The sequence below is a fragment of the Engystomops pustulosus genome, unplaced genomic scaffold (assembly GCF_040894005.1).
Source record: "Engystomops pustulosus unplaced genomic scaffold, aEngPut4.maternal MAT_SCAFFOLD_183, whole genome shotgun sequence".
In the NCBI taxonomy this organism is placed as follows: domain Eukaryota; kingdom Metazoa; phylum Chordata; class Amphibia; order Anura; family Leptodactylidae; genus Engystomops; species Engystomops pustulosus.
Window position 1 is genome coordinate 53,176 of NW_027285063.1, and position 27,755 is coordinate 80,930.

At 48.4% G+C, this 27,755-nt stretch overlaps 2 protein-coding genes across 6 annotated transcripts in view; both read left to right on the forward strand.

The window, feature by feature from the left end:
• Positions 1-25,317, forward strand: part of LOC140108793 (epidermal growth factor receptor kinase substrate 8-like) — a 74,690-nt gene extending 49,373 nt beyond the window's left edge. The window contains exons 10-16 of one of the 5 annotated variants that reach the window (XM_072131956.1): positions 796-942; positions 6,787-6,822; positions 7,873-7,896; positions 10,924-11,134; positions 12,387-12,567; positions 24,546-24,675; positions 24,928-25,317. In XM_072131956.1, the coding sequence (XP_071988057.1) occupies positions 796-942; positions 6,787-6,822; positions 7,873-7,896; positions 10,924-11,134; positions 12,387-12,567; positions 24,546-24,675; positions 24,928-25,038 (840 nt within the window). In that variant the 3' untranslated portion in view covers positions 25,039-25,317. Of the gene's footprint in view, positions 1-795; positions 943-6,786; positions 6,823-7,872; positions 7,897-10,923; positions 11,135-12,386; positions 12,568-24,545; positions 24,676-24,924 lie in introns of all 5 variants that reach the window. The other 4 variants (XM_072131955.1, XM_072131957.1, XM_072131958.1 and 1 more) reach the window with 4 other exon arrangements.
• LOC140108794 (uncharacterized) lies at positions 9,252-10,917 on the forward strand (the record flags this gene model as incomplete). Its single annotated transcript, XM_072131960.1, has 1 exon — positions 9,252-10,917. A coding segment is annotated over one exon (1,524 nt), but the record flags the coding sequence as incomplete, so codon positions are not given.
• Positions 25,318-27,755: the final 2,438 nt, after the last annotated feature.

Below are 27,755 nucleotides of genomic sequence, written 5' to 3' on the forward strand. Positions count from 1 at the left end.
ATATGCAAATTACCATTATAAAACCTGATGCAGGAGACTTTGTAAAATTTTACATTTGTATCATTCTCAGAACTTTTGGCCATGACTGTATACTCCCCTGGTCAGGTGGTAGCACCTCTCCAATCACCTTCCAGAAACCTCATTAGATAATTACATACACCAGTTAACTGTTGCCTTGCCAGGTAGAATAAACAGCTGCAATTACACAAAATTCTCCTAGAATTATCTTCTGGATGAGTTGCACAGGCTCACCAGATTGATCGTAATATGGAGAGGGTGCCATTTGTAACTACCACCTTGCCTATGCGTTGGCTGGGGTGTTGCATATGCATGGGCAGGGCTGCCTCTGCCATTCTCATCTCGCCTCAGGCGGCAGATGTTTGGGCCTTTAGGGCAGCGGCAAACAGTTGAATCATTGTTCACTTTGCTACTCCACTGTAAATACACTATTGGGTACCAGAAGGCGCTTTCAGCGGTCCGATGGCACTGCAGTCATTGATGGTGGCCGCCTATGCAAGATCCACCCCTCCCGCAAATGCAACACCTCTGCCGATGCAGAGGGAGGAGGTCTCCAGCATGAGAAACTTGGTTAATGCAGCTGTAAGTCTCTGCCTGGGAGGTTAAGTATTGTATTATCCAGTCAGTTGCCCTCGCGAGGTCAGTGGAGCCGAGGGTGGGCCCTCGCAAGGTCTTTGCCTATTGTCTATGACGCGAATAAGGCTCAGGGTGATGACCCCTCTGATGCAGCGGGTGCATGGTTCCCGGCTTCCAGCAGCTTCTCACCTTACGTTTCAGGTCATGGATGATAGAAAGCAGTGGTGGAAGGTGAGAAATTCCAGCGGTTCTTCTGGATTTGTGCCAAACAACATCCTGGGAGTAATGAAACCCGAGGAGCCATCACAATTGGGGCGTTCAGAGCCGGTCTACAGCCAGACAATCCAGGTACCCCACAGCCTTCTGTACCCCTAGGATTTCTGGGGATCAGGGTTACTGCTTTCCTTCCTGCTGCCGATAATGTACAGGGAAGAAGGAGGCCATAGTCTCTTCACATATAGTGACTGTATATAATGTGCATGTAGATACTATATACTTCTCACAGCTTCTTGGGGTGGCCCCATGATTGGCCAGTTATTGGATAGGACTATATATAGTAGATCACAGACATCATGAGCAGTGTGTATAGTAGATCAGTGAGATCCCAGGTAGTTATTGTGTATAGTAGATCAGTGAGATCCCAGGTAGTTATTGTGTATAGGAGATCAGTCAGATCCCAGGTAGTTATTGTGTATAGGAGATCAGTGAGATCCCAGGTAGTTATTGTGTATAGTAGATCAGTGAGATCCCAGGTAGTTATTGTGTATAGTAGATCCGTGAGATCCCAGGTAGTTATTGTGTATAGTAGATCAGTGAGATCCCAGGTAGTTATTGTGTATAGTAGATCAGTGAGATCCCAGGTAGTTATTGTATATAGTAGATCAGTGAGATCCCAGGTAGTTATTGTATATAGTAGATCAGTGAGATCCCAGGTAGTTATTGCGTATAGGAGATCAGTGAGATCCCAGGTAGTTATTGTATATAGTAGATCAGTGAGATCCCAGGTAGTTATTGTGTATAGTAGATCAGTGAGATCCCAGGTAGTTATTGTATATAGTAGATCAGTGAGATCCCAGGTAGTTATTGTGTATAGTAGATCAGTGAGATCCCAGGTAGTTATTGTGTATAGGAGATCAGTGAGATCCCAGGTAGTTATTGTGTATAGTAGATCAGTGAGATCCCAGGTAGTTATTGTGTATAGTAGATCAGTGAGATCCCAGGTAGTTATTGTGTATAGGAGATCAGTGAGATCCCAGGTAGTTATTGTGTATAGTAGATCAGTGAGATCCCAGGTAGTTATTGTGTATAGTAGATCAGTGAGATCCCAGGTAGTTATTGTGTATAGGAGATCAGTGAGATCCCAGGTAGTTATTGTGTATAGTAGATCAGTGAGATCCCAGGTAGTTATTGTGTATAGGAGATCAGTGAGATCCCAGGTAGTTATTGTGTATAGGAGATCAGTGAGATCCCAGGTAGTTATTGTATATAGTAGATCAGTGAGATCCCAGGTAGTCATTGTGTATAGTAGATCAGTGAGATCCCAGGTAGTTATTGTGTATAGGAGATCAGTGAGATCCCAGGTAGTTATTGTGTATAGTAGATCAGTGAGATCCCAGGTAGTTATTGTGTATAGTAGATCAGTGAGATCCCAGGTAGTTATTGTATATAGTAGATCAGTGAGATCCCAGGTAGTTATTGTATATAGTAGATCACTGAGATCCCAGGTAGTTATTGTGTATAGTAGATCAGTGAGATCCCAGGTAGTTATTGTGTATAGTAGATCAGTGAGATCCCAGGTAGTTATTGTGTATAGGAGATCAGTGAGATCCCAGGTAGTTATTGTGTATAGGAGATCAGTGAGATCCCAGGTAGTTATTGTGTATAGTAGATCACTGAGATCCCAGGTAGTTATTGTGTATAGGAGATCAGTGAGATCCCAGGTAGTTATTGTGTATAGTAGATCAGTGAGATCCCAGGTAGTTATTGTATATAGTAGATCAGTGAGATCCCAGGTAGTTATTGTGTATAGGAGATCAGTGAGATCCCAGGTAGTTATTGTGTGTAGTAGATCACTGAGATCCCAGGTAGTTATTGTGTATAGGAGATCAGTGAGATCCCAGGTAGTTATTGTGTATAGTAGATCAGTGAGATCCCAGGTAGTTATTGTGTATAGTAGATCAGTGAGATCCCAGGTAGTTATTGTGTATAGGAGATCAGTGAGATCCCAGGTAGTTATTGTGTATAGGAGATCAGTGAGATCCCAGGTAGTTATTGTGTATAGTAGATCAGTGAGATCCCAGGTAGTTATTGTATATAGTAGATCAGTGAGATCCCAGGTAGTTATTGTGTATAGGAGATCAGTGAGATCCCAGGTAGTTATTGTGTATAGTAGATCACTGAGATCCCAGGTAGTTATTGTATATAGTAGATCACTGAGATCCCAGGTAGTTATTGTGTATAGTAGATCAGTGAGATCCCAGGTAGTTATTGTGTATAGGAGATCAGTGAGATCCCAGGTAGTTATTGTGTATAGTAGATCAGTGAGATCCCAGGTAGTTATTGTGTATAGTAGATCAGTGAGATCCCAGGTAGTTATTGTGTATAGTAGATCAGTGAGATCCCAGGTAGTTATTGTGTATAGTAGATCAGTGAGATCCCAGGTAGTTATTGTGTATAGTAGATCACTGAGATCCCAGGTAGTTATTGTGTATAGGAGATCAGTGAGATCCCAGGTAGTTATTGTGTATAGTAGATCAGTGAGATCCCAGGTAGTTATTGTGTATAGTAGATCCGTGAGATCCCAGGTAGTTATTGTGTATAGTAGATCAGTGAGATCCCAGGTAGTTATTGTGTATAGTAGATCAGTGAGATCCCAGGTAGTTATTGTATATAGTAGATCAGTGAGATCCCAGGTAGTTATTGTATATAGTAGATCAGTGAGATCCCAGGTAGTTATTGTGTATAGTAGATCAGTGAGATCCCAGGTAGTTATTGTGTATAGGAGATCAGTGAGATCCCAGGTAGTTATTGTGTATAGTAGATCACTGAGATCCCAGGTAGTTATTGTGTATAGTAGATCAGTGAGATCCCAGGTAGTTATTGTGTATAGGAGATCAGTGAGATCCCAGGTAGTTATTGTGTATAGTAGATCAGTGAGATCCCAGGTAGTTATTGTGTATAGGAGATCAGTGAGATCCCAGGTAGTTATTGTGTATAGGAGATCAGTGAGATCCCAGGTAGTTATTGTGTATAGTAGATCACTGAGATCCCAGGTAGTTATTGTGTATAGTAGATCACTGAGATCCCAGGTAGTTATTGTGTATAGGAGATCAGTGAGATCCCAGGTAGTTATTGTGTATAGTAGATCAGTGAGATCCCAGGTAGTTATTGTGTATAGTAGATCAGTGAGATCCCAGGTAGTTATTGCGTATAGGAGATCAGTGAGATCCCAGGTAGTTATTGTGTATAGGAGATCAGTGAGATCCCAGGTAGTTATTGTGTATAGTAGATCAGTGAGATCCCAGGTAGTTATTGTGTGTAGTAGATCACTGAGATCCCAGGTAGTTATTGTGTATAGGAGATCAGTGAGATCCCAGGTAGTTATTGTATATAGTAGATCAGTGAGATCCCAGGTAGTTATTGTGTATAGTAGATCAGTGAGATCCCAGGTAGTTATTGTGTATAGTAGATCAGTGAGATCCCAGGTAGTTATTGTGTATAGGAGATCAGTGAGATCCCAGGTAGTTATTGTGTATAGGAGATCAGTGAGATCCCAGGTAGTTATTGTGTATAGTAGATCAGTGAGATCCCAGGTAGTTATTGTGTATAGTAGATCAGTGAGATCCCAGGTAGTTATTGTGTATAGTAGATCACTAAGATCCCAGGGAGTCACTGTGTATAGTAGATCACTAAGATCCCAGGGAGTTATTGTGTATAGTAGATCAGTGAGATCCCAGGTAGTTATTGTGTGTAGTAGATCACTGAGATCCCAGGTAGTCACTGTGTATAGTAGATCAGTGAGATCCCAGGGAGTCACTGTGTATAGTAGATCACTGAGATCCCAGGTAGTTATTGTGTATAGTAGATCAGTGAGATCCCAGGTAGTTATTGTGTATAGTAGATCAGTGAGATCCCAGGTAGTTATTGTGTATAGTAGATCAGTGAGATCCCAGATAGTTATTGTGTATAGTAGATCACTAAGATCCCAGGTAGTTATTGTGTATAGTAGATCAGTGAGATCCCAGGTAGTTATTGTGTATAGTAGATCACTAAGATCCCAGGTAGTTATTGTGTATAGGAGATCACTGAGATCCCAGGTAGTTATTGTGTATAGTAGATCACTGAGATCCCAGGTAGTTATTGTGTATAGGAGATCAGTGAGATCCCAGGTAGTTATTGTGTATAGGAGATCAGTGAGATCCCAGGTAGTTATTGTGTATAGTAGATCACTGAGATCCCAGGTAGTTATTGTGTATAGTAGATCAGTGAGATCCCAGGTAGTTATTGTGTATAGGAGATCAGTGAGATCCCAGGTAGTTATTGTGTATAGTAGATCAGTGAGATCCCAGGTAGTTATTGTGTATAGTAGATCAGTGAGATCCCAGGTAGTTATTGTGTATAGTAGATCAGTGAGATCCCAGGTAGTTATTGTGTATAGTAGATCAGTGAGATCCCAGGTAGTTATTGTGTATAGTAGATCAGTGAGATCCCAGGTAGTTATTGTGTATAGGAGATCAGTGAGATCCCAGGTAGTTATTGTGTATAGTAGATCAGTGAGATCCCAGGTAGTTATTGTATATAGTAGATCAGTGAGATCCCAGGTAGTTATTGTGTATAGGAGATCAGTGAGATCCCAGGTAGTTATTGTGTATAGTAGATCAGTGAGATCCCAGGTAGTTATTGTGTATAGGAGATCAGTGAGATCCCAGGTAGTTATTGTATATAGTAGATCAGTGAGATCCCAGGTAGTTATTGTATATAGTAGATCAGTGAGATCCCAGGTAGTTATTGTGTATAGTAGATCAGTGAGATCCCAGGTAGTTATTGTGTATAGTAGATCAGTGAGATCCCAGGTAGTTATTGTGTATAGTAGATCAGTGAGATCCCAGGTAGTTATTGTGTATAGTAGATCAGTGAGATCCCAGGTAGTTATTGTGTATAGTAGATCAGTGAGATCCCAGGTAGTTATTGTGTATAGGAGATCAGTGAGATCCCAGGTAGTTATTGTATATAGTAGATCAGTGAGATCCCAGGTAGTTATTGTATATAGTAGATCAGTGAGATCCCAGGTAGTTATTGTGTATAGTAGATCAGTGAGATCCCAGGTAGTTATTGTGTATAGTAGATCAGTGAGATCCCAGGTAGTTATTGTATATAGTAGATCACTGAGATCCCAGGTAGTTATTGTGTATAGTAGATCAGTGAGATCCCAGGTAGTTATTGTGTATAGGAGATCAGTGAGATCCCAGGTAGTCGCTGTGTATAGTAGATCAGTGAGATCCCAGGTAGTCATTGTGTATAGTAGATCACTGAGATCCCAGGTAGTTATTGTGTATAGTAGATCAGTGAGATCCCAGGTAGTTATTGTGTATAGTAGATCACTGAGATCCCAGGTAGTTATTGTGTATAGTAGATCAGTGAGATCCCAGGTAGTCACTGTGTATAGTAGATCACTGAGATCCCAGGTAGTTATTGTGTGTAGTAGATCACTGAGATCCCAGGTAGTCACTGTGTATAGTAGATCAGTGAGATCCCAGGGAGTCACTGTGTATAGTAGATCACTGAGATCCCAGGTAGTTATTGTGTATAGTAGATCAGTGAGATCCCAGGTAGTTATTGTGTATAGTAGATCAGTGAGATCCCAGGTAGTTATTGTGTATAGTAGATCAGTGAGATCCCAGATAGTTATTGTGTATAGTAGATCACTAAGATCCCAGGTAGTTATTGTGTATAGTAGATCAGTGAGATCCCAGGTAGTTATTGTGTGCAGTAGGTCATTTAGGGTTAGGATCTCCTATATACAGTAAGTACCTTTTATATATTTGTGATCTACTATATCACGTTATAGGATTTTAGTGATTACGGATTTCCTGTACAATAGATTTTCCTCCACGTTTTACATGTGATCCACAATCTGTGTGTTTTGATTGGTTCCGGTTCTGACCATTGTCGTTGGTTATTCTCTGGTAAAAGCTTTTGATGCCAAAGAAGGAATTTGAGATCTTCAAGGTATGACCCCAGCGTGTGCCCCTGCATGATCCCTATAGATTAGGCTTTTCTCCTTCTGCTTCCTGGACCTGATCTTCTGCTCGGTGCAATCTGTGAGCACCCACCTTCTCCCTATAGTAATATACTCAGTAGATTGAAGGTGGGAGAGCTGCTGCGGGAGGTGGGAGAGCTGCTGCGGGAGGTGGGTAGAGCTGCTGCGGGAGGGTGGTAGAGCTGCTGCGGGAGGGTGGTAGAGCTGCTGCGGGAGGGTGGTAGAGCTGCTGCGGGAGGGTGGTAGAGCTGCTGCGGGAGGGTGGTAGAGCTGCTGCGGGAGGGTGGTAGAGCTGCTGCGGGAGGGTGGTAGAGCTGCTGCGGGAGGGTGGTAGAGCTGCTGCGGGAGGGTGGTAGAGCTGCTGCGGGTGGATCCATGGATCTCTCGTGGATCTGCTGTGTGTGGCGTGACCCTCGGATTTCCCTCGTGGATCTGCTGCGTGTGGTGTGACCCTCGGATCTCTCGTGGATCTGCTGCGTGTGGTGTGACCCTCGGATCTCTCGTGGATCTGCTGTGTGTGGGGTGACCCTCGGATCTCTCTCGTGGATCTGCTGTGTGTGGGGTGACCCTCGGATCTCCCTCGTGGATCTGCTGTGTGTGGCGTGACCCTCGGATCTCTCTCGTGGATCTGCTGTGTGTGGCGTGACCCTCGGATCTCTCATGGATCTGCTGTGTGTGGTGTGACCCTCGGATCTCTCTCGTTGATCTGCTGTGTGTGGTGTGACCCTCGGATCTCTCTTGTTGATCTGCTGTGTGTGGTGTGACCCTCGGATCTCCCTCGTGGATCTGCTGTGTGTGGCGTGACCCTCGGATCTCTCTCATGGATCTGCTGTGTGTGGTGTGACCCTCGGATCTCTCTCGTTGATCTGCTGTGTGTGGTGTGACCCTCAGATCTCCCTCGTGGATCTGCTGTGTGTGGCGTGACCCTCGGATCTCTCTTGTGGATCTGCTGTGTGTGGTGTGACCCTCGGACTCTTGGATTGTATATAACTGCAGATTCTCTCTCTCTTCATTGGCAGCAATTACTGGGAGAACTGTCTGAGGTAACCGCTGGCGTCTTGTCTTCTCCTCGCTCCTTTCATTTGTGTTGAGTGATGATTGTGACCTGTAGGTCTGTGCACTGACCGTATTCCCAGCGACTTTGACATGAGCCGACTCCAAGTCGCTTGATGGCGCTTCTCCTCTATGGAGGGATTGCCAGTGCTCTATATTCTTGGGTTATCACAACAACGTGTAATAGTCCCTTCCATTATTTTCCGGTTGGTGACTCCATTTCCCCTATTATATTACACCTTGGGAAACCATTGGTACAAGTTTCGGGGCTCGGGTAGCACCATCTCTGTTTCAGGTTTTACTTGTCAGTAAAGTTGAGCTCCTCTCATTGAAAGAAGTGAAGATGTTCTGGTTGGGACTTGTTGACTGTGACTGGAGTAAAAGTTGGAAGAATGAAATCTCTTGGTAGATTCACTGTATGAGGGGAGTGATATCGTCAGGAGATATTGTATGTGGTAGGTCCTTAGTAGAGTCCTGCTTCACGCTTAGGTTCTCGATAGTCTGTGTAAAAAGGGAGGTTCTTGAGTTTTAATCTCGGTAGATGTTCACTTCTCCCGACCAGATCATCTGCAGAATAACTTCTTTCCAAACTCAGAACATCATTACTTACCCAGAACATGATTAGGAGTGACGTCCCCTACACCAAGGACATTGCTTCTGTCACCCTTAACATGGACTAAAGATATCACTTCTCCCCAGAACATGTACAAGGACCACCAACAACACGTAGTGAAGACGTCACTTCTTTCATCCAGAACACCAATAACAAGTACAGAGGACAACCGCTTCTCGCCCAAAAATGTACTGAAGACATTGCTCCTTTTGTCAGGGTTGTATAACGCGGACCGTTGCCCCTTGGCCCAGGATGTGTCCCGGGGACCGTTGGCTCTCGGCCCAGGATGTGTCCCGGGGACCGTTGCCCCTTGGCCCAGGATGTGTCCCGGGGACCGTTGCCCCTTGGCCCAGGATGTGTCCCGGGGACCGTTGGCTCTCGGCCCAGGATGTGTCCCGGGGACCGTTGGCTCTCGGCCCAGGATGTGTCCCGGGGACCGTTGGCTCTCGGCCCAGGATGTGTCCCGGGGACCGTTGCCCCTTGGCCCAGGATGTGTCCCGGGGACCGTTGCCCTTGGCCCAGGATGTGTCCCGGGAACCGTTGCCCCTTGGCCCAGGATGTGTCCCGGGGACCGTTGCCCCTTGGCCCAGGATGTGTCCAGGGGACCGTTGCCCCTTGGCCCAGGATGTATCCCGGGGACCGTTGCCCCTTGGCCCAGGATGCGTCCCAAGGACCATGCAATGACCTGCTGACACATTGTCATGTGCCTGAGAAAATGCTGAATTGATATGAATTGACTCAAACAGGTCAACAAGTGTTTTATGTAAGGAGGATGATGTTGAGAGTGAGGAGGATGATGTTGAGAGTGAGGAGGATGATGTTGAGAGTGAGAAGGATGATGTTGAGAGTGAGGAGGATGATGTTGAGAGTGAGGAGGATGATGTTGAGAGTGAGGAGGATGATGTTGAGAGTGAGGAGGATGATGTTGAGAGTGAGGAGGATGATGTTGAGAGTGAGGAGGACGGTGTTGATAGTGAGGCGGACGGTGTTGAGAGTGAGGAGGACGGTGTTGAGAGTGAGGAGGACGATGTTGAGAGTGAGGAGGACGATGTTGAGAGTGAGGAGGACGATGTTGAGAGTGAGGAGGACGATGTTGAGAGTGAGGAGGACGATGTTGAGAGTGAGGAGGACGATGATGAGAGTGAGGAGGACGATGATGAGAGTGAGGAGGACGATGATGAGAGTGAGGAGGACGATGATGAGAGTGAGGAGGACGATGATGAGAGTGAGGAGGACGATGATGAGAGTGAGGAGGACGATGATGAGAGTGAGGAGGACGATGATGAGAGTGAGGAGGACGATGATGAGAGGGAGGAGGACGATGATGAGAGGGAGGATGACGATGATGAGAGGGAGGATGACGATGATGAGAGGGAGGATGACGATGATGAGAGGGAGGATGACGATGATGACAGAGAGGAGGATGACGATGATGACAGAGAGGAGGATGACGATGATGACAGAGAGGAGGATGACGATGATGACAGAGAGGAGGATGACGATGATGACAGAGAGGAGGATGACGATGATGACAGAGAGGAGGATGACGGTGATGACAGAGAGGAGGATGACGATGATGACAGAGAGGAGGATGACGATGATGACAGAGAGGAGGATGACGATGATGACAGAGAGGAGGATGACGATGATGACAGAGAGGAGGATGACGATGATGACAGAGAGGAGGATGACGATGATGACAGAGAGGAGGATGACGATGATGACAGAGAGGAGGATGACGATGATGACAGAGAGGAGGATGACGATGATGACAGAGAGGAGGATGACGATGATGACAGAGAGGAGGATGACGATGATGACAGAGAGGAGGATGATGATGATGATGATGACAGAGAGGAGGATGATGATGATGATGATGAGAGGGAGGAGGATGATGATGATGATGATGAGAGGGAGGAGGATGATGATGATGATGATGAGAGGGAGGAGGATGATGATGATGATGATGAGAGGGAGGAGGATGATGATGATGATGATGAGAGGGAGGATGATGATGATGAGAGAGAGGAGGATGATGATGATGATGATGAGAGGGAGGATGATGATGATGATGATGAGAGGGATGATGATGATGATGATGATGAGAGGGAGGATGATGATGATGATGATGAGAGGGAGGATGATGATGATGATGATGAGAGGGAGGATGATGATGATGATGATGAGAGGGAGGATGATGATGATGAGAGGGAGGATGATGATGATGATGATGAGAGAGAGGATGTGGGGAGGTGATGACATGACATGGATTTTGAAAATGATTATGAGGATTTCAACCCTTCCAGTTTGCGGGTGCTCTGCTGCCCCCCGGGCCTGTACTGGGTCCTGGTCTGCTGGAGATCCGTGTAGATCCGTGCCTAACCTTCTATTCATATCTTCCTAGAAACAAAAGTCGGAATTTATTGCACGACAGATAGAGCCAAACGTGACGGCACCCAGCCCCCCTCCAACTCCAGGTCCTGCCCCTCCAGGAATCTCCACACCAGCCTCACGCTCTTATCTATCAGGAAATCTCGTCAGCCGGCAAAGCAGCACCTCCAGTGACGGTGGCGGCAGCGCGGGGAGAGATCCACAAGGGGCCAAGGCATTGGATCGTAAGTCACCATTGACTCCCGTATCTCTATATATATTGTACAGTCACGAGAAAGAATCCGACGTAATATTCATTTGCTTCATACATGGTCTAGATTAGTGGGGTCCAAGATTAGTGGGATCCCAGATTAGTTTGGTCCCATATTAGTTTGGTCCCATATTAGTTTGGTCCTAGATTAGTTTGGTCCTAGATTAGTTTGGTCCTAGATTAGTTTGGTCCCAGATTAGTTTGGTCCCAGATTAGTTTGGTCCCAGATTAGTTTGGTCCCGGATTAGTTTGGTCCCGGATTAGTTTGGTCCCGGATTAGTTTGGTCCCGGATTAGTTTGGTCCCGGATTAGTTTGGTCCCGGATTAGTTTGGTCCCGGTTTAGTTTGGTCCCGGTTTAGTTTGGTCCCGGTTTAGTTTGGTCCCGGTTTAGTTTGGTCCCGGTTTAGTTTGGTCCCGGTTTAGTTTGGTCCCGGTTTAGTTTGGTCCCAGATTAGGATCGAACTAAACCAGGATCGAACTAAACCAGGATCGAGCTAATCCAGGATCGAACTAATCTAGTTGGATCGAACTAATCTAGTTGGATCGAACTAATCTAGTTGGATCGAACTAATCTAGTTGGATCCAACTGGGTTAGTTGGATCCAACTGGGTTAGTTGGATCCAACTGGGTTAGTTGGATCCAACTGGGTTAGTTGGATCCAACTGGGTTAGTTGGATCCAACTGGGTTAGTTGGATCCAACTGGGTTAGTTGGATCCAACTGGGTTAGTTGGATCCAACTGGGTTAGTTGGATCCAACTGGGTTTGGTCCTAGATTAGTTGGACCAAGCTCTCGCTGCTGGATGGACCCTATTGGCTGGGACATGGGGGAAACGTCAAGAACCTTCTCCACTTGTGCTTAATCCTTTTCCTGTAGAAAGATGGGCATTGGGTTATTTGGAGATGTCCTTGTACCCTGCCCAGATGACTTTCAAGCAGATGTTTTGTCCCGAATTAAGAATTATGCCCAAAAATGTAAAAGTCCTAAAGTTCAAAGAGGTTGGACAGTTTCTTTTTTATGACTCTATCTTTAATATGGCCGCCCCTGCACAGGAGGGCAGTTTGTTGGTTGACCAAGCTGAGATTGAGTCCACCCCACCTTCTTGTCGCCCTTCTCCACCCCCTACAGGAGGCGACTCTGGTCATCACTCGAGTCTTCAGATAACTGAGAGCTGTCCATCTCAGCTTCTGGGAGGGGACCTGCTAATGTCTTGGATTGTTTTCTAGGGAGGAAATCTCAAATGGAAGAAGTTCAGGATGAATTGGTTCACAGACTGACCATCGGACGCAACGCAGCTCAGAGAAAATTCACCTTCCCCCGACAAAATGCTCCAGTGATCAACATCTCCTTCGGTTCATCTGCAGAGGACGTGAAGTCCTGGCTGCTGGCAAAGGGCTTCAATTCTGTGTACGTCCCCGTTACTTGTAGAGTACTCTGCCTGGAGTGGAGCATGTAGAGTACTCTGCCTGGAGTGGAGCATGTAGAGTACTCTGCCTGGAGTGGAGCATGTAGGGTACTCTGCCTGGAGTGGAGCATGTAGGGTACTCTGCCTGGAGTGGAGCATGTAGGGTACTCTGCCCGGAGTGGAGCATGTAGGGTACTCTGCCTGGAGTGGAGCATGTAGAGTGCTCTGCCTGGAGTGGAGCATGTAGAGTGCTCTGCCTGGAGTGGAGCATGTAGAGTGCTCTGCCTGGAGTGGAGCATGTAGAGTGCTCTGCCTGGAGTGGAGCATGTAGGGTGCTCTGCCTGGAGTGGAGCATGTAGGGTGCTCTGCCTGGAGTGGAGCATGTAGGGTGCTCTGCCTGGAGTGGAGCATGTAGGGTGCTCTGCCTGGAGTGGAGCATGTAGGGTGCTCTGCCTGGAGTGGAGCATGTAGGGTGCTCTGCCTGGAGTGGAGCATGTAGGGTGCTCTGCCTGGAGTGGAGCATGTAGGGTGCTCTGCCTGGAGTGGAGCATGTAGGGTGCTCTGCCTGGAGTGGAGCATGTAGGGTGCTCTGCCTGGAGTGGAGCATGTAGGGTGCTCTGCCTGGAGTGGAGCATGTAGGGTGCTCTGCCTGGAGTGGAGCATGTAGGGTGCTCTGCCTGGAGTGGAGCATGTAGGGTGCTCTGCCTGGAGTGGAGCATGTAGGGTGCTCTGCCTGGAGTGGAGCATGTAGAGTGCTCTGCCTGGAGTGGAGCATGTAGGGTGCTCTGCCAGGAGTGGAGCATGTAGGGTGCTCTGCCTGGAGTGGAGCATGTAGGGTGCTCTGCCTGGAGTGGAGCATGTAGAGTACTCTGCCTGGAGTGGAGCATGTAGGGTGCTCTGCCTGGAGTGGAGCATGTAGAGTGCTCTGCCTGGAGTGGAGCATGTAGAGTGCTCTGCCTGGAGTGGAGCATGTAGAGTGCTCTGCCTGGAGTGGAGCATGTAGAGTACTCTGCCTGGAGTGGAGCATGTAGAGTACTCTGCCTGGAGTGGAGCATGTAGGGTACTCTGCCTGGAGTGGAGCATGTAGGGTACTCTGCCTGGAGTGGAGCATGTAGGGTACTCTGCCTGGAGTGGAGCATGTAGGGTACTCTGCCTGGAGTGGAGCATGTAGGGTACTCTGCCTGGAGTGGAGCATGTAGGGTACTCTGCCTGGAGTGGAGCATGTAGGGTACTCTGCCTGGAGTGGAGCATGTAGGGTACTCTGCCCGGAGTGGAGCATGTAGGGTACTCTGCCCGGAGTGGAGCATGTAGGGTACTCTGCCCGGAGTGGAGCATGTAGGGTACTCTGCCCGGAGTGGAGCATGTAGGGTACTCTGCCCGGAGTGGAGCATGTAGGGTACTCTGCCCGGAGTGGAGCATGTAGGGTACTCTGCCCGGAGTGGAGCATGTAGGGTACTCTGCCCGGAGTGGAGCATGTAGAGTACTCTGCCCGGAGTGGAGCATGTAGAGTACTCTGCCCGGAGTGGAGCATGTAGAGTACTCTGCCCGGAGTGGAGCATGTAGAGTACTCTGCCCGGAGTGGAGCATGTAGGGTACTCTGCCCGGAGTGGAGCATGTAGGGTACTCTGCCCGGAGTGGAGCATGTAGGGTACTCTGCCCGGAGTGGAGCATGTAGGGTACTCTGCCCGGAGTGGAGCATGTAGGGTACTCTGCCCGGAGTGGAGCATGTAGAGTGCTCTGCCCGGAGTGGAGCATGTAGAGTGCTCTGCCTGGAGTGGAGCATGTAGAGTGCTCTGCCTGGAGTGGAGCATGTAGAGTGCTCTGCCTGGAGTGGAGCATGTAGGGTGCTCTGCCTGGAGTGGAGCATGTAGGGTGCTCTGCCTGGAGTGGAGCATGTAGGGTGCTCTGCCTGGAGTGGAGCATGTAGGGTGCTCTGCCTGGAGTGGAGCATGTAGGGTGCTCTGCCTGGAGTGGAGCATGTAGGGTGCTCTGCCTGGAGTGGAGCATGTAGGGTGCTCTGCCTGGAGTGGAGCATGTAGGGTGCTCTGCCTGGAGTGGAGCATGTAGGGTGCTCTGCCTGGAGTGGAGCATGTAGGGTGCTCTGCCTGGAGTGGAGCATGTAGGGTGCTCTGCCTGGAGTGGAGCATGTAGGGTGCTCTGCCTGGAGTGGAGCATGTAGGGTGCTCTGCCTGGAGTGGAGCATGTAGGGTGCTCTGCCTGGAGTGGAGCATGTAGGGTGCTCTGCCTGGAGTGGAGCATGTAGAGTGCTCTGCCTGGAGTGGAGCATGTAGGGTGCTCTGCCAGGAGTGGAGCATGTAGGGTGCTCTGCCTGGAGTGGAGCATGTAGGGTGCTCTGCCTGGAGTGGAGCATGTAGAGTACTCTGCCTGGAGTGGAGCATGTAGGGTGCTCTGCCTGGAGTGGAGCATGTAGAGTGCTCTGCCTGGAGTGGAGCATGTAGAGTGCTCTGCCTGGAGTGGAGCATGTAGAGTGCTCTGCCTGGAGTGGAGCATGTAGAGTACTCTGCCTGGAGTGGAGCATGTAGAGTACTCTGCCTGGAGTGGAGCATGTAGGGTACTCTGCCTGGAGTGGAGCATGTAGGGTACTCTGCCTGGAGTGGAGCATGTAGGGTACTCTGCCTGGAGTGGAGCATGTAGGGTACTCTGCCTGGAGTGGAGCATGTAGGGTACTCTGCCTGGAGTGGAGCATGTAGGGTACTCTGCCTGGAGTGGAGCATGTAGGGTACTCTGCCTGGAGTGGAGCATGTAGGGTACTCTGCCTGGAGTGGAGCATGTAGGGTACTCTGCCTGGAGTGGAGCATGTAGGGTACTCTGCCTGGAGTGGAGCATGTAGGGTACTCTGCCTGGAGTGGAGCATGTAGGGTACTCTGCCTGGAGTGGAGCATGTAGGGTACTCTGCCTGGAGTGGAGCATGTAGGGTACTCTGCCTGGAGTGGAGCATGTAGGGTACTCTGCCTGGAGTGGAGCATGTAGGGTACTCTGCCTGGAGTGGAGCATGTAGGGTACTCTGCCTGGAGTGGAGCATGTAGGGTACTCTGCCTGGAGTGGAGCATGTAGGGTACTCTGCCTGGAGTGGAGCATGTAGGGTACTCTGCCTGGAGTGGAGCATGTAGAGTACTCTGCCTGGAGTGGAGCATGTAGGGTACTCTGCCTGGAGTGGAGCATGTAGGGCTTTCAATCACAGTGCACACATTACAGACGACCTAGACCATATGTCTCCCTAGTTATCAATGCGATGCACGTTAGTAGGTAAGTCAGTGACTACAGTACTCATCAGACACAGTAGCAGACAAGTAGCATGTTCTGGACTGATGATGACTTGCCACTGTTGTATTCATGCTCAGATGTCTTCCCCACACTGTGCAACTAAAATTACAACAGTTACTTAGATTATAATGTTGCCTTGATAACAACCTATGTCACACAATATGCTCCTAAGTAATAGGTACCCTCACATCACAATTGACCACACTGTACCCCCACATACATCATATATACCTCTCACACCACAACTGACCACACTGTGCCCCCACATATATCATATATGCCCCTGACACCACAACTGACCACACTGTACCCCCACATATATCATATATGCCCCTGACACCACAACTGACCACACTGTACCCCTACATATATCAGATATACCCCTCACACCACAACTGACCACACTGTACCCCACATATATCATATATACTCCCCACACCACAACTGACCACACTGTACCCCCACATATATCATATATACCCCTCACACCACAACTGACCACACTGTACCCCCACATATATCATATATGCCCCTGACACCACAACTGACCACACTGTGCCCCTTCATATATCATATATACCCCTCACACCACAACTGACCACACTGTACCCCCACATATATCATATATATCCCTCACACCACAACTGACCACACTGTACCCCCACATATATCATATATACCCCTCACACCACAACTGACCACACTGTACCCCCACATATATTATATATGCCCCTGACACCACAACTGACCACACTGTACCCCTACATATATCAGATATACCCCTCACACCACAACTGACCACACTGTACCCCACATATATCATATATACTCCCCACACCACAACTGACCACACTGTACCCCCACACATATCATATATATCCCTAACACCACAAGTGACAACACTGTACCCCCACATATATCATATATACCTCTCACACCACAACTAACCACACTGTGCCCCCACATATATCATATATACCCCTCACACCACAACTGACCACACTGTACCCCGACATATATCATATATGCCCCTCACACCACAACTGACCACACTGTACCCCCACATACATCATATATGCCCCTGACACCACAACTGACCACACTGTACCCCCACATATATCATATATATCCCTAACACCACAACTGACCACCCTGTACCCCCACATACACTCACCGGCCACATTATTAGGTACACCTGTCCAACTGCTCGTTAACACTTAATTTCTAATCAGCCAATCACATGGCGGCAGTGCATTTAGGCATGTAGACATGGTCAAGACAATCTCCTGCAGTTCTCCCGAGCATCAGTATGGGGAAGAAAGGTGATTTGTGGCCTGTGAACGTGGCATGGTTGTTGGTGCCAGAAGGGCTGGTCTGAGTATTTCAGAAACTGCTGATCTACTGGGATTTTCACGCACAACCATCTCTAGGGTTTACAGAGAATGGTCCGAAAAAGAAAAAACATCCAGTAAGCGGCAGTTCTGTGGGCGGAAATGCCTTGTTGATGCCAGAGGTCAGAGGAGAATGGGCAGACTGGTTCGAGCTGATAGAAAGGCAACAGTGATTCAAATCGCCACCCGTTACAACCAAGGTACGCAGAAGAGCATCTCTGAACACACAGTACGTCGAACTTTGAGGCAGATGGGCTACAGCAGCAGAAGACCACACCGGGTGCCACTCCTTTCAGCTAAGAACAGGAAACTGAGGCTACAATTTGCACAAGCTCATCGAAATTGGACAGTAGAAGATTGGAAAAACGTTGCCTGGTCTGATGAGTCTCGATTTCTGCTGCGACATTCGGATGGTAGGGTCAGAATATGGTACAACAACATGAAAGCATGGATCCATCCTGCCTTGTATCAGCGGGTCAGACTGGTGGTGGTGGTGTCATGGATCCATCCTGCCTTGTATCAGCGGGTCAGGCTGGTGGTGGTGGTGTCATGGATCCATCCTGCCTTGTATCAGCGGCTCAGGCTGATAGTGGTGGTGTCATGGATCCATCCTGCCTTGTATCAGCGGGTCAGGCTGGTGGTGGTGGTGTCATGGATCCATCCTGCCTTGTATCAGCGGGTCAGGCTGGTGGTGGTGGTGTCATGGATCCATCCTGCCTTGTATCAGCGGGTCAGGCTGGTGGTGGTGTCATGGATCCATCCTGCCTTGTATCAGCGGCTCAGGCTGGTGGTGGTGGTGTCATGGATCCATCCTGCCTTGTATCAGCGGCTCAGGCTGGTGGTGCTGGTGTCATGGATCCATCCTGCCTTGTATCAGCGGGTCAGGCTGGTGGTGGGGGTGTCATGGATCCATCCTGCCTTGTATCAGTGGCTCAGGCTGGTGGTGGTGGTGTCATGGATCCATCCTGCCTTGTATCAGTGGCTCAGGCTGGTGGTGGTGGTGTCATGGATCCATCCTGCCTTGTATCAGCGGGTCAGGCTGGTGGTGGTGTCATGGATCCATCCTGCCTTGTATCAGCGGGTCAGGCTGGTGGTGGTGTCATGGATCCATCCTGCCTTGTATCAGCGGCTCAGGCTGGTGGTGTCATGGATCCATCCTGCCTTGTATCAGCGGGTCAGGCTGGTGGTGTCATGGATCCATCCTGCCTTGTATCAGCGGGTCAGGCTGGTGGTGGTGGTGTCATGGATCCATCCTGCCTTGTATCAGCGGCTCAGGCTGGTGGTGCTGGTGTCATGGATCCATCCTGCCTTGTATCAGCGGGTCAGGCTGGTGGTGGTGGTGTCATGGATCCATCCTGCCTTGTATCAGCGGCTCAGGCTGGTGGTGGTGGTGTCATGGATCCATCCTGCCTTGTATCAGCGGCTCAGGCTGGTGGTGGTGGTGTCATGGATCCATCCTGCCTTGTATCAGCGGGTCAGGCTGGTGCTGCTGGTGTCATGGATCCATCCTGCCTTGTATCAGCGGGTCAGGCTGGTGCTGGTGGTGTCATGGATCCATCCTGCCTTGTATCAGCGGTTCAGGCTGGTGGTGGTGGTGTCATGGATCCATCCTGCCTTGTATCAGCGGGTCAGGCTGGTGGTGGTGGTGTCATGGATCCATCCTGCCTTGTATCAGCGGCTCAGGCTGGTGGTGGTGGTGTCATGGATCCATCCTGCCTTGTATCAGCGGCTCAGGCTGGTGGTGGTGGTGTCATGGATCCATCCTGCCTTGTATCAGCGGCTCAGACTGGTGGTGGTGGTGTCATGGATCCATCCTGCCTTGTATCAGCGGGTCAGGCTGGTGGTGGTGGTGTCATGGATCCATCCTGCCTTGTATCAGCGGCTCAGGCTGGTGGTGCTGGTGTCATGGATCCATCCTGCCTTGTATCAGCGGGTCAGGCTGGTGGTGGTGGTGTCATGGATCCATCCTGCCTTGTATCAGCGGCTCAGGCTGGTGGTGGTGGTGGTGTCATGGATCCATCCTGCCTTGTATCAGCGGCTGAGGCTGGTGGTGGTGGTGTCATGGATCCATCCTGCCTTGTATCAGCGGCTCAGGCTGGTGGTGGTGGTGTCATGGATCCATCCTGCCTTGTATCAGCGGGTCAGGCTGGTGGTGGTGGTGTCATGGATCCATCCTGCCTTGTATCAGCGGCTCAGGCTGGTGGTGGTGGTGTCATGGATCCATCCTGCCTTGTATCAGCGGCTCAGGCTGGTGGTGGTGGTGTCATGGATCCATCCTGCCTTGTATCAGCGGCTCAGGCTGGTGGTGGTGGTGTCATGGATCCATCCTGCCTTGTATCAGCGGGTCAGGCTGGTGGTGCTGGTGTCATGGATCCATCCTGCCTTGTATCAGCGGCTCAGGCTGGTGCTGGTGGTGTCATGGATCCATCCTGCCTTGTATCAGCGGGTCAGGCTGGTGGTGGTGGTGTCATGGATCCATCCTGCCTTGTATCAGCGGGTCAGGCTGGTGGTGGTGGTGTCATGGATCCATCCTGCCTTGTATCAGCGGCTCAGGCTGGTGGTGGTGGTGTCATGGATCCATCCTGCCTTGTATCAGCGGCTCAGGCTGGTGGTGGTGGTGTCATGGATCCATCCTGCCTTGTATCAGCGGGTCAGGCTGGTGGTGGTGGTGTCATGGATCCATCCTGCCTTGTATCAGCGGCTCAGGCTGGTGCTGGTGGTGTCATGGATCCATCCTGCCTTGTATCAGCGGGTCAGGCTGGTGGTGGTGGTGTCATGGATCCATCCTGCCTTGTATCAGCGGGTCAGGCTGGAGGTGGTGGTGTCATGGTGTTGTTGCTGACCATGTCCATCCCTTTATGAGCACAATGTACCCTGTAACATCTGATGGCTACTTTCAGCAGGATAATGTGCCATGTCATAAAGCTGGAATCATCTCAGACTGGTTTCTTGAACATGACAATGAGGTCACTGGACACAAATGGCCTCCACAGTCACCAGATCTCAATCCAATAGAACATCTTTGGGATGTGGTGGAACGGGAGATTCGCATCATGGATGTGCAGCCGACAAATCTGCGGCAACTGTGTGATGCCATCATGTCAATATGGAGCAAAGTCTCTGAGGAGCTTCCAGCACCTTGTTGTATCTATGCCACGAAGAATTGAGGCAGTTCTGAAGGCAAAAGGGGGTCCAACCCGTGACTAGCATGGTGTACCTAATAAAGTGGCCGGTGAGTGTATATCATATATACAGCTTGCACCACAACTGACCACACTGTGCCCCCCACATATATCATATATACCCCTCACACCACAACTGATCACACTGTACCCCGACATATATCATATATATCCCTCACACCACAACTGACCACACTGTGCCCCCCACATATATCATATATATCCCTCACACCACAACTGACCACACTGTGCCCCCACATATCATATATACCTTTCACACCACAACTGACCACACTGTGCCCCCACATATCATATATACCTTTCACACCACAACTGATCACACTGTACCCCCACATATATCATATTATTATTATTAACTGACCACACTGTGCCCCTACATATATCATATATACCCCTCACACCACAATTGACCACACTGTACCCCACATATATCATATATACCCCCCACACCACAACTGACCACACTGTGCCCCCACATATATCATATATATCCCTAACACAAGTGACCACACTGTACCCACACATATATCATATATATCCCTCACACCACAACTGACCACACTGTGCCCCCACACATATCATATATACCTTTCACACCACAACTGACCACACTGTGCCACCCACATATATCATATATACCCCTCACACCACAACTGACCACACTGTACCCCCACATATATCATATATACTCCCCACACCACAACTGACCACACTGTACCCCCACACATATCATATATATCCCTCACACCACAACTGACCACACTGTACCCCCACATAAATCATATATGCCCCTGACACCACAACTGACCAAACTGTGCCCCCACATATCATATATACCTTTCACACCACAACTGATCACACTGTACCCCCACATATATCATATTTTTATTATTAACTGACCACACTGTACCCCTACATATATCATATATACCCCTCACACCACAACTGACCACACTGTACCCCTACATATATCATATATACCCCTCACACCACAATTGACCACACTGTACCCCACATATATCATATATACCCCCCACACCACAACTGACCACACGGTACCCCCACATATATCATATATATCCCTAACACCACAAGTGACCACACTGTATCCCCACATATATCATATATACCCCTCACACCACAACTGACCACACTGTACCCCCACATATATCATATATACCCCTCACACCACAACTAACCACACTGTGCCCCACATATATCATATATACCCCTCACACCACAACTGACCACACTGTACCCCACATATATTATATATAACCCTCACACCACAACTGACCACACTGTGCCTCCACATGTATCATATATACCCCTCACACCACAACTGACCACACTGTACCCCCACATATATCATATATACCCCTCACACCACAACTGACCACACTGTACCCCCACATATATCATATATACCCTCACACCACAACTGACCACACTGTACCCCCACATATATCATATATACCCCTCACACCACAACTGTCCACACTGTAACCCCACATATATCATATATACCCCCCACACCACAACTGACCACACTGTACCCCGACATATATCATATATGCCCCTCACACCACAACTGACCACACTGTACCCCGACATATATCGTATATGCCCCTCACACCATAACTGACCACACTGTACCCCACATATATCATATATACCCCTCACACCACAACTAACCACACTGTGCCCCACATATATCATATATACCCCTCACACCACAACTGTACACACTGTGCCCCCACATATATCATATATACCCCTCACACCACAACTGACATCACTGTACCCCCACATATATCATATATACCCCTCACACCATAACTGACCACACTGTACTCCCACATATATCATATATACCCCTCACACCACAACTGACCACACTGTGCCCCCACATATATCATATATAACCCTCACACCACAACTGACCACACTGTGCACCCACATATATTATATATACCCCTCACACCACAACTAACTGCACTGTGCCCCAATATATATCATATATACCCCCCACACCACAACTGACCACACTGTGCCCCCACATATATCATATATACCCCTCACATCACAACTGACCACACTGTACCGCCACATATATCATATATATCCCTCACACCACAACTGACCACACTGTAACCCCACATATATCATATATACCCCTCACACCACAACTGACCACACTGTACTCCCACATATATCATATATACCCCTCACACCACAACTGACCACACTGTGCCCCCACATATATCACATATACCCCTCACACCACAACTGACTACACTGTGCCCACACATATATCATATATACCCCTCACATCACAACTGACCACACTGTGCACAACACATATATCACATATACCCCTCACACCACAACTGACCACACTGTGCACAACACATATATCATATATACCCCTCACACCACAACTGACCACACTGTACCCCCACATATATCATATATACCCCTCACACCACAACTGACCACACTGTGCCCCCACATATATCATATTTACCCCTCACACCACAACTGACCACACTGTGCCCCCACATATATCATATATACCCCTCACACCACAACTGACCACACTGTGCTCCCACATATATCATATATACCCCTCACACCACAACTGATGACACTGCGCTCCCACATATATCATATATACCCCTCACACCACAACTGACCACACTGTGCCCCCCACATATATCATATATACCCCTCACACAACTGACCACACTGTAACCCCACATATATCATATATACCACTCACACCAAAACTAACCACACTGTGCCCCCACATATATCATATATACCCCTCACACTACAACTGACCACACTGTACACCCACATATATCATATATACCCCTCGCACCACAACTGACCACCCTTTACCCCCACATATAGCATATATACAGCTTGCACCACAACTGACCACACTGTGCCCCCAAATATATCATATATACTCCTCACACCACAACTGACCACACTGTGCCCCCACATATATCATATATACCCCTCACACCACAACTGACCACACTGTGCCTCCAACATATATCATATATACCCCTAACACCACAACTGACCACACTGTGCCCCCACATATATCATATATACTCCTCACACCACAACTGACCACACTGTGCCCCCACATATATCATATATGCCCCTCACACCACAACTGACCACACTGTACCCCCACATACATCATATATATCCGTCACACCACAACTGACCACACTGTACCCCTCATATATCATATATATCCGTCACACCACAACTGACCACACTGTGCCCCCACATACATCATATATACCCCTCACACCACAACTGACCACACTGTGCCCCCACATACATCATATATACCCCTCACACCACAACTGACCACACTATACCCCCACATATATCATATATACCCCTCGCACCACAACTGACCACACTGTACCCCCACATATATCATATATACCCCTCGCACCACAACTGACCCCACTGTACCCCCACATATATCATATATACCACTCACACTACAACTGACCACACTGTGCCCCACACATATATCATATATACCCCTCACACCACAACTGACCACACTGTACCCCTACATATATCAGATATACCCCTCACACCACAACTGACCACACTGTACCCCCACATATATCATATATGCCCCTCACACCACAACTGACCACACTGTGCCCCCACATATATCATATATACCCCTCACACCACAACTGACCACACTGTGCTCCCACATATATCATATATAGTGGGGCAAAAAAATATTTAGTCAGCCCCCAATTGTACAAATTGTCCCTCTTAGAAAGCTGAGAGATTCCTGTAATTGGTAGAACCTCAACTAAAAGAGACAAAATGTGAAAACAAATCCAGAAAATCTCATTGTCTGATTTTGAAAGAATTTATTAGCAGCTTATGGGCCCCTACGCTTAGTGCTGGCTCTGACGATGGAAGTCACAACTCCATTCTATGTGTAGTGGCCGAGTCCAGTACTGCAGCTGGTCTTATATGGATGGACCCGCAGGGACCTGGTGCTTAGTGCCTTTAGTGACTGTATCCCCCATCATTCCTCTCCAGAACCATCGATTGTCTGGGGGTCTTAACCGGGGCGCAGCTCTTCTCCCTCACAAAGGACGAGTTAAGGACGGTCTGTCCGGAGGGGCCGAGAGTCTACAATCAGGTCGCGGTGCAGAAGGCGGCTCTGGAGGTAATTTCCGTGTCTGGGAGGTGTCGCCTCGTTACTACAGAAGTTGCGTCTGGTAATTAGGCAGGGATGTGGTCGGGCCTCGTGTGGCTGCAGGGAGTTGCCTCAGTGTTGGGCCATAAACTTCACCTCATGTTTACCAATGATGAGATAAGAGGGTGACCCTCCCCCGTTCTCCCAGTCTGTAGGTGACCACTTACCTACTTCCCCTATGCCTGGGGTTGTGGATAATACCGATCCCTTCTCTTTCAGAAGATGAGTGGGAGCTCGGAGCTGCAGGAGATCATGAGGAAGCGGCAGGAGAAGATCAGCGCCGCCGCCAGCGATTCCGGGGTCGAGTCTTTTGATGAAGGAAACAATCACTGACTTTGTGTTCACTGATTTCCGTCATTTTGCCAATTTATTTCCTGGGCTTGTTTCTTGGTCACGTTTCCTTGTGTGACTCCAGGAGGAAGATCTATAACAGCAAAGTGACGCACCTGCCCCATAGGGGTGAAATTATTATGTTCTGCCCTATATGGCGGAACTTGGTGCATTGTGCCCTATAGGGGGGAAGTGATTACGTTCTGCCCTATATGGGGAACTGGGTGCGTTCTGCCCTATAGGGGCAAACTGGGTGCATTCTGCCCTATATGGGGGGGGGGAGTGGGTGCGTTCTGCCCTATATGGGGGGGAAGTGGGTGCATTCTGCCCTATATGGGGGGGAGTGGGTGCGTTCTGCCCTATATGGGGAAGTGGGTGCGTTCTGCCCTATATGGGGAAGTGGGTGCGTTCTGCCCTATATGGGGAACTGGGTGCGTTCTGCCCTATAGATGGGGGGAGTGGGTGAGTTCTGCCCTATATGGGGGGATGTGGGTGCGTTCTACCCTATATGGGGGGGGAGTGGGTGCGTTCAGACCTCTGAGGGGGATAGGGGGTGTTTAGGGGGGCACATCCTGTCTTACAAGGGGGGCATTCTGTTGAACTCATATCTTGCCCTGTGAAATCACTGCCCCTTTAGCGATGACCCATCTCTGCAGTTCCTTCCTCTCCTGTGTCTGCCGCAGTATTAGTTGCTCTCCCATCATCCTTGGTTGAAAAGGGGGAAAGTCTGGAAAGCTGGAGCCTTGTTTGTATTTCTTGTATATTTGTCTCATATGAATGAAAGTTTAGATGGATATTGAGTAAATGATAAATATATAAATTATTTTTCTGAAGTTTTTGATGAGTAAAGTGTTTTTACTGAACTGATCTTTGTGTGTTTTATGTTAAATCACCAGACAAAACGTGAGGTGAAGATGTGGGAGCTGGCGGGGGGGGGGGGGGGGGGGGGTATAGAGGAGAGGCGATGGTCACAGAGGGGTATAAAGGGTTGGTAAGTGATCTTACTCCTTGGCTTTATTAGCCGTGCCCCTTCCATCTCACAGTATACAGCTCAGTGTTATACAAAATACTTTCCTCCCTCAGCCGTCCCCCCTTCCATCTCACAGTATACAGCTCAGTGCAATATAGAAATATTTTCCTTCCTCAGTCGTGCCCATTTTATCTCACAGTATACAGCTCAGTGTTATATAAAATACTTTCCTCCCTCTGACATGCCCCTTCCATCTCACAGTATACAGCTCGGTGTAATATAGAAATACTTTCCTCCCTCAGCCGTGCTACTTCCATCTTACAGTATACAGCTCAGTGTAATATAGAAATACTTTCATCCATCAACCGTGCCCCTTTTATCTCACAGTATACAGCTCAGTGTAATATAAAATACTTTCCTCCCTCAGCTGTGCCCCTTCCATCTCATAGTATGCAGCTTGGTGTAATATAAAATACTTTCCTCCCTTAGCCGTGCCTCCTTCCATCTTACAGTATACAGCTCAGTGTAATATAGAAATACTTTCATCCATCAACCGTGCCCCTTCTATCTCACAGTATACAGCACAGTGTAATATAAAATACTTTCCTCCATCAGCCGTGCCCCTTCCATCTCACAGTATACAGCTCCGTGTAATATAAAATACTTTCCGCCCTCAGCCGTGCCTCCTTCCATCTCACAGTATACAGCTCGGTGTAATATAAAATACTTTCCTCCCTTAGCCGTGCCTCCTTCCATCTTACAGTATACAGCTCAGTGTAATATAGAAATACTTTCATCCATCACCCGTGCCCCTTTTATCTCACAGTATACAGCTCCGTGTAATATAAAATACTTTCCGCCCTCAGCCGTGCCCCTTCCATCTCACAGTATACAGCTCGGTGTAATATAAAATACTTTCCTCCCTTAGCCGTGCCTCCTTCCATCTTACAGTATACAGCTCAGTATAATATAAAAATACTTTCCTCCCTCAACCGTGCCCCTTCCATCTCACAGTATAAAGCTCAGTGTAATATAAAATACTTTCCTCCCTCAGCCGTGCTACTTCCATCTCACAGTATACAACGCAGTGTAATATAAAATACTTTCCTTCCTCAGCCATGCCCCTTTCATCTCACAGTATACAGCTCCGTGTAATATAGAAATACTTGCCTCCCTCAGCTGTGCCCCTTCCATCTCACAGTATACAGCTCCGTGTAGTATAGAAATACTTTCCTCCCTCAGCTGTGCCCCTTCCATCTCACAGTATACAGCTCGGTGTAATATAAAATACTTTCCTCCCTTAGCCGTGCCTCCTTCCATCTCACAGTATACAGCTCAGTGTAATATAGATTACTTTCCTCCATCAGCCGTGCCCCTTCCATCTCACAGTATACAGCTCAGTATAATATAAAATACTTTCCGCCCATAGCCGTGCCCCTTCCATCTCACAGTATACAGCTCAGTGTAATATAGAAATACTTTCCTCCCTCAACCGTGCTACTTCCATCTCACAGTATACAGCTCAGTGTAATATAAAATACTTTCCTTCCTCAGCCATGCCCCTTTCATCTCACAGTATACAGCTCCGTGTAATATAGAAATACTTTCCTCCCTCAGCTGTGCCCCTTCCATCTCACAGTATACAGCTCCGTGTAATATAGAAATACTTTCCTCCCTCAGCTGTGCCCCTTCCATCTCACAGTATACAGCTCAGTGTAATATAAAATACTTTCCTCCCTCAGCCGTGCCC